The sequence below is a fragment of the Lithobates pipiens genome, unplaced genomic scaffold (genome assembly GCF_037356315.1).
Source record: "Lithobates pipiens isolate NorthernLeopardFrog02 unplaced genomic scaffold, aLitPip1_a1.2 Scaffold_28, whole genome shotgun sequence".
NCBI classification, from domain to species: domain Eukaryota; kingdom Metazoa; phylum Chordata; class Amphibia; order Anura; family Ranidae; genus Lithobates; species Lithobates pipiens.
This window is the reverse complement of record NW_027507789.1, coordinates 143,699,997-143,714,212: the sequence shown is the minus strand read 5'-3', so window position 1 is coordinate 143,714,212 and position 14,216 is coordinate 143,699,997. Positions and strand designations below refer to the sequence as shown.

General features: G+C 44.2%; 1 protein-coding gene across 1 annotated transcript in view; it reads right to left on the bottom strand.

The window, feature by feature from the left end:
* Positions 1–3,194: 3,194 nt before the first annotated feature.
* FDXR (ferredoxin reductase) overlaps positions 3,195–14,216 on the bottom strand; it is a 137,103-nt gene continuing 126,081 nt past the window's right edge. The window contains exon 12 of the mRNA XM_077459634.1: positions 3,195–3,411. Coding sequence (XP_077315760.1) covers positions 3,353–3,411 — 59 coding nt within the window. The 3' untranslated portion in view covers positions 3,195–3,352. The remainder of the gene's footprint in view (positions 3,412–14,216) is intronic.

Sequence of the window (14,216 nt, the reverse complement as noted above, 5' to 3'; positions counted from 1 at the left end):
TCAGGTAGTAGGGAGGTAAAGAGGTCAGTCGCATAGGAGCGTAGGTCTGAGGCTTGAACTGACTCAGGGATTCCCCTAATCTTGAGGTTGTTCCTCCTGGACCTGTCCTCAATATCTGCCAATTTATCTCTCACCCAGGCTGATTCTCCCTCTTGTTCCTCATGTGCGTCCACCAGATCGTTTATGGTGGATGCAAATTCCCCCATCTTGCCATCTATGTGGTCCACTCTATCCTCCACCACTTTTATTTCCCCGCTAGACCTATTCATACAGCTCATCATATCCGCTAGAAGCATGCTTCTCAGCGAGACTAACATGTCTTTAAGTACCGTGTCCAACACAGGCTGGTTTGTAGTGGGATAATTAGTTATAGAGTCATGGAGCTCCCTGGTATCATCGTCAGAGTCTACCACCGGGCTCAGCGCGGGGCTGCATCCGGTGCTATCCAGCTTTAATTTTGCTTTAGCTGGGCTCCCCGAGGGAGAGGATGATGATGGAGGGGAGGTCTGGTTACTGTAGGAATCGTCATTTTTAGGGGATGATGTGTTGGCAAGGTGTTTCAGCCTAGAAAGCAGTGTGGGTGGAGGGTCAGCACCATTTTGCCTACCTCAATGCCGCGACTGTAGGAAATATTCCGTTAGCCGTTGTGGCTTCGACGATCCATTTCTTTTGCCCATCATGGTCCTATGATGTGCCCCTCCTGAAACGCCAGGTGTAGGTGTCCAAAAACGGGGTCCTGATAGCCGCTTGTCGCCGTTATATCCACGGGGAAGCAGGAGCTCTGGAATCAGGCTTCCATTCGGTTCCACTGCAGGCCACGAGCTAGGTTTTTTTCACCACACCAGTGGGGCATGATCATGGATGCATACACTGTCCTGTCAACATTTGAGGAGGCCACGAGGATGGTTAGCAGTGACAGTGCATGCATCAGTGACACTGTACCTCTTGTCCACCTGTTGGAGCATACGCTGCGTGGAATAATGGACAAGGCACTTGAGGCAGAACAGAGGCCCCCATCACACAGGAAGAGGACAAGGAGGAGGGTTGTGTCAGCATGGAGGTGGAGCCTGGCACTCAGCATCAGCAGTCTTTTAGGGATGATTTACAGTCCCAAGAAATCCGTGGACTTGTACGTGGCTGGGAGGAGGTGGCTGCAGATCATGTCATCCTTAGCGACCCAGAGGACTCCGGACCAAAATCTCCGGGAGGCCTTGTAGAAAGGTCTGTGCAGTGCGTTCCCAGAGACTGGGAGGTTACAAACTCCTGGTCCTGGACAACGTGTTGCTGAGGCTTTGGTCAGTCACAGAAGGAGCGGTGGAGAAGGTGGCCATCTGACCGATGCGTTCAGACAATTTTTTAGTCCGCAGCCCCAAGGTATGATCGGTTCCAGCAACCCTCGCCAGCGTCTGATTTACATGGTGCAGGAATACCTAGGGGCAATGTCAGACTTGGACACCTTTCCCACCGAAAATCCTCTGGCTTACTGGGTCTTGAGGATGGATCACTGGCCAGAGCTTGCACAGTATGCAATTGAGCTACTGGCCTGTCCTGCATCCAGTGTTCTTTCGGAACGCACATTCAGTGCTGCTGAAGGCTTTGTAACCGATCACAGGGTGGGCCTGTCCACCGACTCGGTTGATCGACTGACCTTCATAAAGATGAATCAGTCTTGGATCACTACCAGCTACCAAGCACCCGAAGCTGATGTAACCGAATAATTTTTTTTGAAATGTCACATCCCTTCAAGACTGTCTATGCTGCGTGACTGTCCTGTTATGTTGACCGACTATCCTCTTCCTCCTCAATGATCCTGCTGATAGCTTGGAAGAACATTATTGGTTCTGGGAGCCGCCACCAGTGGCTAAGGCCCAATTTTTCAGCCCCTGTTTTACAGGGGCATGTAGTTACAATTTTTGATGCAATGCTTTGCCGCAGGGCTCATTCCTGCACTACAACTAGAGTATATGGGAGAGGTTGCAGTGTCGTGGCACCAGCACCTAAAGCCCCATACACACTATCAGTTTTTCTGCTGAGTTTTTCCTTCAGGTTTACCAAAACCATGTAGTGCAAGGGCCTGCCTGATTGCATACAAATTGAAACTCCTAAGGTTTGACCTCATATTATATGGTTTTGGTAAATCTGAAGGAAAAACTCAACAGAAAAACTGATAGTGTGTATGGGGCTTAAGGCCCAATTTTTCAGCCCGTTTAACAGGGGCATGTAGTTACAATTTTTGATGCAATGCTTTGCAGTGGGGCTCATTCCGGCTCTCCAACTAGAGTATCTGTGAGGTGTTGCAGTGTTGTGGCATCAGTGCCTAAGGCCCAATTTTTCAGCCCCTGTTTAACAGGTGCATGTAATTCCAATTCTTGATATAATATTTCACAGCAGGGCCTGTTCCTGCGCCCACTGAGAGTAACTGTGAGGACTTACAGTGTTGTGGCACCAGCACCACTATAACAACCAAAGGCCCAATTTTTCTACCACTGTTCAACAATGGCATGTAATTACAATTCTTGATATAATAGTTCACAGCAGGGCGCTCCAGCTCCCAAGAGTCACTTTGAGGGCTTACAGTGTTAACTTGACACCTTAGGGCCAAATTTCTGCAGAGCATATAGGACAGGACATTACATTAAAACCGCAGGCAGTTTTAAATTACTTTTTTTCCGTTAAATGTCATTTTGTGCAGGGACTGTTCTAAACACAGAAAACACATGCCACTTCACAGGCATACTATAGACACCCACCAGGCATGATATTTAAAGGAATATTTCACTTTTTTTTTTCACTTTAATCGTCATTAAAATCAGTGCTCCCAAAAAAACGGCCGTTTAAAAAAAAAAAATTTGCATTGATCCATGTTCCCCGGAGCAGGAGCTGGGTCCCCAAACCCTTTTTTAGGACAATATCTTGCATATTAGCCTTTAAAATTAGCACTTTTGTTTTCGAACATTCGAGTCCCATAGACTTTAATGGGGTTCTAAAGTTCGTACGAATTTTCGGTCCGTTCGAAAGTTCTGGTGCGAACCGAACCAGGGGGTGTCCAATAGTAACCGAACCGGGGGGATCCCTAATAGGAACATCAGGACAAACATTTTTGGGAAAAAAACACTAAGCACATAATGGAAATGTAAGCACATTTACACACTCTAAAGGCAATTAAAAAAAAAAAAAAAACATACTACACTATGTTTTGTTTTCAGAGATTTTATTAGTGAATGCAAAGGGAACGCGATTATTCCGGAAATTGATTTATATCAAGAGCAATTGATAATCCAGAGGGTAAGGATAGATATTTAAGAATTAAGAGTCGTCACGGGAGTATGCATGTTTTGGTGATGCATGGCACTCACACAGTTGAAATTGGGTATGAAAGGGATAGGATTGATCTGCAGAATTGAATTTCATCTGTGGAAGAAAGGAGAAATTGAGACAGGATGCAGCGCATTTTTCACACATGTACTTTATTCTGATCCATGAATGAAGAGGCTATCATTTTATTTGGTGAAGACATACTGCAAGAACTTTTTGATGAACTCTTAAAGGGGTTGTAAACCCTCGTGTTTTTTCAGCTTAATGCATCCTATGCATTAAAGTGAAAAAACTGCTGACACTGAGCGGCCCCTCCAGCCCCCTCCCCCGTCTTTCTCACTTGAGTCCATTTCTTCCCTCGGCGGAGAGGTGCTCTTCCTCGCTGCCCATTGTCTCGGCTTGATTGGATAGATTGATAGCAGAGCAGCCATTGGCTCCCGCTGCTGTTAATCAAATCCAATGACATGGGCGCCGGGGAGCGTGCCTGCACAATGTCAACCTTAGGAGAGCCTTCTCCAACGTGGACACTCAATGCGGGGAGGAGCCATGAGTACCGCTGAGGGACCCCAGAAGTCAAGGTTTGGGGCCACTCTGTGCAAAACTAACTGCACAGTGGAGTTATGACATTTGTTATTAGGAAAAAAAAAAAAAAGAGGGTTTACAACCCCTTTAAGGACAATAGATATTTTCTAAACTCTGTAAAATAATAAAAAAAGAAGCAAAACGCACTGTAACTTTTTATATCTTGTACAGATTGCATAGGGTTACGGGGGTGTATATCACCTCCCTTATTACCCTATAAAGCAATTCGTAAATCCCGTCAGCCAGAGGGTAGTCTGATTACTTTCAAATAGACATCCGTCTGGGATTCTTTCCATGAATTTTTTTGATTTTCTAAACTCTGGTTGTTGAATGTTATAAATCTTCCTGCTAGAGAGCAGAGTTAATCCAGAAGCTGGGGTTAGTTTTACTGCTTGGGGGGGGGGGGGGGGGGGTTCGTTCTGGTGTGCTGATATCTTGGTAATATACCAGAATTGATGCTGGTTTGAGGCCAAATTTTTATTTCGATTTTTCTTCTGTTCACTCATATTATTTTTATCAATTTAAATATAGATTATTGAAAGCTATATATTTTATGTGATAGACCAACACAGAGTGGCACATAATTGTTAAGTGTAAGGAAAATGATAAATGGTTTTCAATTTTTTTTTTACAAATAATTATGTGAAAAGTGTATTTGTATTCAAAAGGGATTTGTATTCACCCCCCGAGTCAATACTTCATAGAACCACCTTTCACTGTAATTACAGCTGCCAGTCTTTTTGGGGATGTCTCTACCAGCTTTGCACATCTAAAGAGTGACATTTTTGCCCATTTTTCTTTGCAAAATAGCTCAAGCTCTTTCAGATTGGATGGAAAGCATCTGAACAGCAATTTTCAAGTCTTGCCACAGATTCTCAATAGGATTTAGGTTTGGACTTTGACTGGGCCATTCTAAGACATGAATATTCTTTGATCAAAACCATTCCATTGTAGCCCTGGCTGTACGTTTAGGGTTGTTGAACCTCCGCTCCAGTCTCAAGTCTTTTGCAGACTCTAACAGGTTTTCTTATAATGCTGAGTACACACGACCGGACTTTGTCGGAATGAACTCCGACTGACTTTTTGATGGAGTTCCGCTGAATTCCGCCTACACACTATAACACCAAAGTCTGTTCGTTTAACGTGATGACGTACGACGGGACTAGAAAAAGAACATTCAATAGCAAGTAGCCAATAGTTGCCCTTGAGTCACTGTTGGTCTGTCGGACCTGCATACAGACAAGCGGTTTTCTCGATAGGAACTGGTTCCGGCGGAAAGATTTGAAACATGTTCTATTTCTAAAGTCCATCAAATTTTTTGACAGAAAAGGTCAGATGAAGCCCACACACGATTGAATTGTCTGACGGATCAGTTCCATCTGAATTTTGCAGTTGAAAAGTCCAGTCGTGTGTACACGGCATTAGATTGCCCTGTATTTGGCGCCATCCATCTTCCAATCAACTCTGACCAGCTTCCCTGTACCTGCTGAAAAAAGCATCCCCACAACATGATGCTTTCACCACCATGTTTCATGATGGGGTTGGAGTGTACAGGGTGATGTACAGTGTTAGTTTTCCACCACACATAGCGTTTTGCTTTTAAAAAAGTTCAATTTTAGTCTCATATGACCAGAGCACCTTCTTCCACATGTTTGCTGCGTCCCCCATGTGGCTTCTCGCAAACTACAAACAGTAATTCTTATGGCTTTCTTTCAACAATGGTTTTCTTCTTGCCACTCTTCCATAAAGGCCAGATTTGTGGTGTGCATAACTAATAGTTGTCCTGTGGACAGATTCTTCTACCTGAGCTGTGGGTCTCTGCAACTCTTCCAGAGTTACCATGGGCCTCTTGCCTGCTTCTCTGATTAATGCTCTCCTTGCCGGGCTTGCCAGTTTAGGTGGATGGCCATGTCTTGGTAGGTTTGCAGTTGTGCCATACTCTTTCCAGTTTCTGATGATGGATTGAACAATGCTCCGTGAGAGGTTTCAAGCTTGGTATATTTTTTATGATCTAACCCTGCTTTAAATTTCTCCACAACTTTATCTCTGATCTGTCTGGTGTGTTCCTTGGCCTTCATAATGCTGTTTGTCCACTAAGGTCCTCTAACAAACCTCTGAGGGCTTCACAGAACAGCTGTATTTATACTGAAATTAAATTGCACAAAGGTGGACTCTATTTACTAATTAGATGACTTCTGAAGGCAAACAGTTCTACTAGATTTAAGTTAGGGATATCGGAGTAAAGGGGGCTGAATACAATTCATACCACACATTTTAGATATTTATTCGTAAAAAATTTTGAAAACCATTTATCATTTTTCTGCCACTTCACAATTATGTGACACTTTGTTTTGGTCTATCATATTAAAATCCTAATAAAAATACATTTAGTATTTTGGTTGCAACATGACAAAATGTGTAAAATTGTAAGGGATGTACTTTTTCAAGGCACTAATAATATTGATTTATATATGTGTATATATATATATATATATATATATATATATATATATATATATGGGCTGTTACTGATTTAAATTTTTGTGTTCGATTAATCGATTTTTTTTAAATCGATTAATTGACTAATTTTGATTAATTATAACGCACATACAGATCCAACTACTTTTGCCGATCTCCTTGCATTGCAACTCTGCATTAGTCAGTGGTAAATGTGGTATACACTATATACAATCACCCGACACTAGTTAGTTTCCACAATCCATGACTTAACTTCACAATTCACACAAATACGTTTTAAATTCAAACTGTAGCACTGACGCCAGTAATTTTTTTTTCCACAGTAGCATGACAATCCACCTCCGGTCTAACTAATCACTCTCACCTTATGGCATGGACCCCTGTGCAAACAGGTGGTCATGCAAGCGGGTATCAAAAGGGTTAACACGGACCATAAACTTCTCTCATGTCTCCTTAGATCTCAGCAAGGACGCCAGGTCATGGGTAGAAAGAAAAGATCTAAGTGCTCACCGCTTAAGTATAAGATTTAATTTTTGTGTTCAAACACAAACTACTCACCTAAAGATGATAAAAACACAGCATGTAAAGCCGACAATCGTGTTAGTTCCGTAGGGCAGCAGTAGGTGACGCCATGCGTAGCTCCTCCCCTGTACACGTTACGTTCAATCAAAACTTCAAGGTCAACTGACTCCTCCCCCCTTCCCTTCGTTAACAGATGGAGGCACTTCAGGAAGGGGGAGGAGTCCAGTGATGCCAATGTCCGTGACATCACCGGATCTCCGACGGAACTCCCTGAAGCCAGAATTTCCACAGCCCTAATATATATATATATATACACACACACACACACAGTATATTGTGAAAAGTATTGGTAAAAAGTATTTACATGCACGTGAACTTTAATGGCATCCCATTCTTAAGCCTCGTACACTCAACACGATTGTTGGCCAACTGAGCGTCTGATTTTTGTCAAAAGAGCGTGCGCCAGGCTCTTGCTCCACAAACACACGCATAGTCACATACTACGAGGAATTTCATCTCTTTAGTGTCACCCTTTGAAACCCTTCTGCTAATTTTGTGTTTGGTCAGCATTGATTGCGAGCATGCGTGTTTGCACTTTCAACTTTTGTGTAACGGATTCGTGTACTGACTATACGAAAATCGGGCATAGAGCTGTTGTCTGCCGAAAAATTACTAGCCTATCATGCAACATTTGTTGGTCGAAAGTTGGACAATTGTCAAAAGGAGAGTACTAACGGCAACAGCCTGTCAACAGACAATCCCCTGCCAACAATCATACCGTGTGTACGAGGCTTTAGTCTGTAGGGTTCAATATTGAGTTGGCCCACCCTTTGCAGCTATAACAGCTTCAACTCTTCTGGGAAGGCTGTCCACAAGGTTTAGGAGTGTGTCTATGGGAATGTTTGACCATTCTTCCAGAAGTGCATTTGTGAGGTCAAGCACTGATGTGAACGCGAAAGCCTGGCTCACAGTCTCTGCTCTAATTCATCCTAAAGGTGGTCTATCAGGTTAAGGTCAAGACTCTGTGCAGGCCAGTCCATTTCCTCCACCCCAAACTCACTTATCCATGTCTTTATGGACCGTGCACAGTTATGTTGGAACAGGAAAGGGCCATTCCCAAACTGTTCCCACAAAGTTGGAAGCATGAAATTGTCCAAAATGTCATGGTATGCTGAAGCCTTAAGAGTGCCCTTCACTGGAACTAAGTGGCCAAGCCCAACCCCTGGAAAAACAACCCCACACCATGGATTTGGACCAGGGCACAAAGCAAGGTCCATAAAGACATTAATGAATGAGTTTGGGGTGGAGGAACTTAACTGACCTGCACAGAGCCCTGACCTCAACCAGATAGAACACCATTATGATGAATTAGAGCAGAGACTGCGACCCAGGCCTTCTGACATACTCTTATACCTTGTGGACAGCCTTCCCCAAACAGTTGAAGCTGTTATAGCTGCAAAGGGGGGGGCCAACTCAATATTGAACCCTACGGACTTAAACTGGAATGCCATTAAAGTTAATGTGTGTGAAGGCAGGTGTCCCAATACTTTTGGTAATATAGTTTGCGTGTATATATATATATATATATACACACACACACTATATATATATATATATATATATATATATATATATATATATATCAATTGTGTTCCTGTGTGAAAAGGCTCTTGTTGTTTGAACTCTTCTTTCTCCTAACTTCTAATGGGAACATCTTCTGGAAACAAAATATGTACTGGATGAGCTGCTGCTGGGGTCTATTGGTGTACGACCTGAGGTAGGTATGGAACGGGCTTCTGGTGGGTGCTGGTCAGACCAGGCTGGGGACTCCCAAGAAATAACTCTGTTATGGCACCCTGAGGAGAATTCCAATGCCCAAAGCACCTCTGTGAAGCTAGGAGGCCAAGCTACATCATGCAGGGAGGGTAGAAGAGTACAGGCCCTACACAACAGATGTGACCAGGGAAATAAAATACAATATTGTGCTGATAGATTTGCAAAGTAGATTAATTTCTGTTTTCGTTTTCTGAAAGAGTATACATTACTAATACTGATTAATGCAAATCTGATATAAGATAAAAATCATTTAAAAAAAATTCTTAAAACATGTCCTACTTTTCCCAACAGCACTGCCGAGTTTATCTATAGAGCAGCCTATTGGCAGTCTACGTAGCTTCCTTTTCAATGCACTGATTAAAGCAGTTTGCTTTGTATTATTTTTATGCAGCATTTTCCTTGTAGTTTTTAAGATCAGAGAAGAAAACGCAGCCGATACAGCAACAGGATTTTTTACAAACTACTTAAGACACTGTAAACATGCATGAAAGTAATGATCAGGAAAGTGACTGGTGGCATTGATTGCAGAAGTTATTTACAAATCAAAGAGATGCCGATTAACAATGAATGGCAAATGAGGAAACACACAGAACTCGAAGTGAGAAAACTGTATCAGCTACAATGTATTATCTCCAGTACCTCCAAAGACATACGAGGCTAATGCCATGCAAACTGTTATAATGGTATACAGAAAAGATTTAATAACATGCAAAAATGATCATGTCTGGGAGAAATATCTGGATATATGTTTCAGGGCCACAAGCAACTAAAAATGAAAATAGGTCAAACAATACAGAAGTCATCGGCAGGAAATTATGTTTTTTTTTTAAGCAGCCTTACATATATCAGACATTTCCTTACCTTGCTGTGGAAGTGATCTCCTGTGAACACAGAGTGGTCTACATAGCAGAGAGTTATTGCATTATAACTATTAGACTGCATTCACACCTCAGCGCTTTGAATTGCGGGCAGATTTTCCGCAATTCTGCTTGTGATTTCAAAGCGCCGAGATGTGAATGACAAATCGCAGAATGCACATATGAGATGCCATTCAATGGCATGGCACCTAAAATTGTGATGCAGTTCTGTCATGATAAATCGTGTTGCAGTTGTGATTGAAATTGTGTGCAGAATCACAGCAAGTTTGCTCGCGATTCAAAACACTGAGATGTGAACGCAGTCTTATGGCTCAGGTACTATAGCTTATAAACCTCAGTTTATTTTAGTTGAGTTTTTTTGCCACAGCTTCTAAACTCAACTCCATAAAAGCCTGTGTCCACATACACATAGGCTTTTACAAGAGTTTAGATGCTGCTGTGGTTAGGGGAGGTTCCACCTCCCTCTCATGAATGTGGAAGAATCGCATTCAGGATAGGAGCGTTTTGACCTCCAGCCGGAAAAATGCTGTTTTGCATTTTCCCAACGCTGAAGAAGTCCCTCCCAGGATGTACCGCGTACGGCGGTCAGGTGTTAGGCATGACGTCCCCCGCGGCCATCTTTTTGGTTGCAATACTGTTTTATGTTTACACGCCAGCACTCGGCTTGGAGTGGGGCTAAATGTGAGTATATTTCTTTGCAATTTTGTCATTAAAGCTTTTATACAATGAGCATTAGACCGCTTTTCATTTTTTATTTGTGGGGTGAGCATTACTAATCTGAGGAAGGTGATATAAGAAGGTACATTGCCCGGGGATCCATTTACTGCTTCATGACCTGTTGCAGGTCGATGTTATGAGGCGAGAGGCTAATTTTACTTGTGGTGGAGGGATCAACATCACCGGATCTGCCATTCGATTTATGTTTTCATCAACGAATACAATTGGATTGGTGTTACTATTCACGTGCACTTTTTCTTATTTAGGGACTTCCTTTGCAATCCGATATAGAACTTTTATATTAATTGCGCTGCACTATTTTATTATATACTCATCTCGGGGATTGTTGAATTTACCTGCAATGCTAGCCTGCACTGTGTTCATGTTTATTTTTGGCTTTGTTTATCAGCGCTGAATATCCCGATATTTGTTTGATTGCGTTTTCCCGCAGCTGGTGTTCTGCCGAAAACTCCAACTCGCCAAAACCTCCACCCACGTCACTTCCGGTGACTCTCCAGCAGCAATAATTGCAGATTTCGATGAGTTGGCTGTTTTCACATTACACCGGCAGTGTATACACTACGGTACATGACTAGTTGGCTGTTTAGACAGAACACCGGGTAAGCAGGAAAAAAGTTGATGTGGTTGGTTACTAGTGGGCAGACTAACAACGCTGCCAGTGTTCTATGAAAACAGCCAACTTGTGGAAATCTCCAATTATTGCTTCCGGAGACTCACCCAAAGTAACGTGGTTGGAGATTATGGCGAGTTGGGAGTTTTTGGCAGAACACCAGCAGTCAACCTAGTCGGTGTGTACATGAGCCCTTAGTGGCCTTGCAGCACCTGGCTCCTGCACTGCAGTAGTGTTATTGGAAGGCAAAATGTTTTTTCCTTAGTTTCAGAGAGCGTGTGAAAGAGTTAGAACATCCTGGTGGTGCCCTGGGCTCCTGTTTTTGAAAGTGGATCCTTGCATCTTTCCCAACCTTACAGCAGTATTAAATCCCAAAACAAAAATGTAATATATTGAAGATTACCAATCAATAGATGCGATAGCTACATTAGTTTTCTTTTTTTAGGTCTTATTTTTTCCTTCTAAATTCACCTGGTGATCCAGCCAGTAAAGCCTAGCACACATTGGCCAAATGTTGGACGATTCAATAGAAACCGGCTGACATTCGACCCACGTGTACTGGAGTCGGTCCACTTATCGAAGGGACATGACCGAAAAAGGTCTGCCGATAGACTCCTGATCAGCGCTCTCAGCCAAAAGCTGAGAGCACTGACCAAAGCGTTCTGGCGGGGGGAAGTTGCCCCCTGTCAGAACACAATAGCACAGCAGGAAAGATTGATGTACTAACATCAGATATGTAGTACAGTGGCATCTCCTGACGTGTCTGTTTTTTTGTTTAGCCTGCTGGGTTGAGCAAAAAATAAAAATAAAAAAATACTAATATGTAGTAGGCTTAACACCCCTGCTGTCTTAGTGTAGGTATCCACTCTGGATGGAGTAATGGAGAAATCTTAAGAACTGCACCAGTGTCAGTCTAGGCAGAAGGTAGTGTTAGGGCCGGTTCACACAGCGAGGCGCGGCGAGGCGTCTCCGACTTGCCTCGCCGCGACCTGCGGGGATCTCAGCGGCGACTTGCAGAGGACTTCTGTATAGAAGTCAATGCAAGTCGCCCCCGAAGTCGCCCAGAAGTAGTACAGGAACCTTTTTTCTGAGTCGGAGCGACTTGAGTCGCTCCTCTCAGAACGGTTCCATAGTACTGAACGGGGGCGACTTGCGGGAGCGAGGCGAGGCGAGCCGTGTCGCCTCGCATCGCATCGCTGTGTGAACCGGCCCTTAGGCCGGCCATAAACCAAGCAAATATTCCAATTGTTGAAGAGAACCCTGTGACGTCACCACGTACCAGCTGACAGCCTGAAAGTTCTGAGCTATGTGCCACGTATATTTGTTTGCTGTGCATGAGAAAATAGTGAGAAATAAATGTTTCGATTTACTGCACCATGAAGTTGTTGTTCTTTCTCTTTTAACTAACTATTGGAAATATCATTTGGAGGATTTCTGGAGTAAAGGGAAAATTATTTAAAACTATCCCATTACTAATAACCTATGACGGAGGAGAGCGGCTATCCCATTTAAATCAACCTGTTGAAATATTACAGCTGATAGCTGGTGCTGCTTACGAGTGAGTGGAACGTAATATCCTACCATGGTGTTCTTGATGTGGAACAGTGGCTGGCTTATCGCTCCGGAGTGGATCGGATGAATAGCTGTTACAGCACATTGCTGATATTGGGCGAGTTTGACCCTTATAATCTGGGGTCCTTCACATTCGGTAAGAGGCCATCTGGCTCCATTTAAGTTTTATTGTATCTATCTGGATCTAAGGCCTTGGTGCAATCCTGCAAAGTTGAGATGCAACGATCGCAGGAGGGGGCCTGGGGAGAGCCGTGAGGGAACTTTCGCTGTTACACGGTCATCAGCGAAGTTCTCATCATTACGCAGTCATTGAGGTGGGGAACTTCTGGAGCAGAGGGGCAGGTGAAGCGGTCAGAACTTATGGTCCGTTTAAGTTCTCCATCAAGGACCCAGGGCAGAGAAAGGTCGGTGAGTGTACCACAGTTGAGGGCTGGATGTGCCAGGAAGTCTGTGAGGGAACTTCGCTTCTACATGGTCATTAGGGTTGCAAAGTGAATGATGGGGAGTCCTGGATCAGAGGAGAGACGGTGGGGAGTTGTGTCAAAGCGATGTGGCCTGAGGGCACAGGATTTGCAAGCAGGGCTAGCTGGGAACAGTAGTCCACTGCTCAGTATGTGCTTTTAAACTACTAGGCCTCTGGGAGAGGTACTGCAGGCCTCTGGCTTAGTAGCAGCGAGCACCCAGGGCCTGCAGGAGGAACTATTCAGAGTGGGTCCTTTTTGCTTAAAGGAGAAGATGACACTACAATAATGACCACAGTCTAAGTTTGTGCAGGAGGAGAGGATTTCTGGGAACATCACCCTTACACGGTCAAGAGTGACGTCCTCAACTTTACACGGTCATGGGTGAGGAAGTTCTGGAAGCAATAGTCTGCAGGAGTTAGGCAGAGGAGGCGCAATAGTCTGCATGGTGATGCAGGGAAAGAGCCTGTGGCTGTTAAACATGCAAATTTTTTCTTCAGGCTCAAATGAAGTGCTAATCTATAAAACATCTTTAACCACTTAACAACCGCCCATTGCCGATTAACGGCTTCAGGGCAGTTGTTTAACTCTGAGAGGCCGTTAATTAACGGCCTCTCAGAATTCTGCTCTCGTGCGCCCCCTGGGGCGTGCACACGAGATCATCTGTGACCGCCGGAGTGATCACTTGTAAACAAACCGGCGTCATGTTATGACGCCGGTTCCTCCCTCCCCCTCTCTGTACCGATCGGTACAGCGGAGGGGAAAGAGATCGGTGTTAGCAGCGCTGAGGGCTGCATCTGCAGTGCCCACATCGCTGCTCACCGAATTTAACCCCTCAATTCCCTGCCAATACTCTGCAATACTCTGTAGTACCCTGCCATTACTCTGCAGTACCCCCCATTACTCTGCAGTACCCCGCCATTACTCTACAGTACCCCCCAATACTCTGCAGTACCCTGCCATTACTCTGCAGTACCCCCCAATACTCTGCAGTACCCCCCATTACTCTGCAGTACCCCCCATTACTCTGCAGTACCCTGCCATTACTCTGCAGTACCCCCCCATTACTCTGCAGTACCCCCCCCATTACTCTGCAGTACCCGCCAATACTCTGCACTACCCTGCCATAAATTGCCATACCCAGCCATACTCGGTGATACCCTGCAATACCCAGCCATAGACGCCCCCCCACCCCTCACCGCCCTCCGGTGCTTCTACCAACTC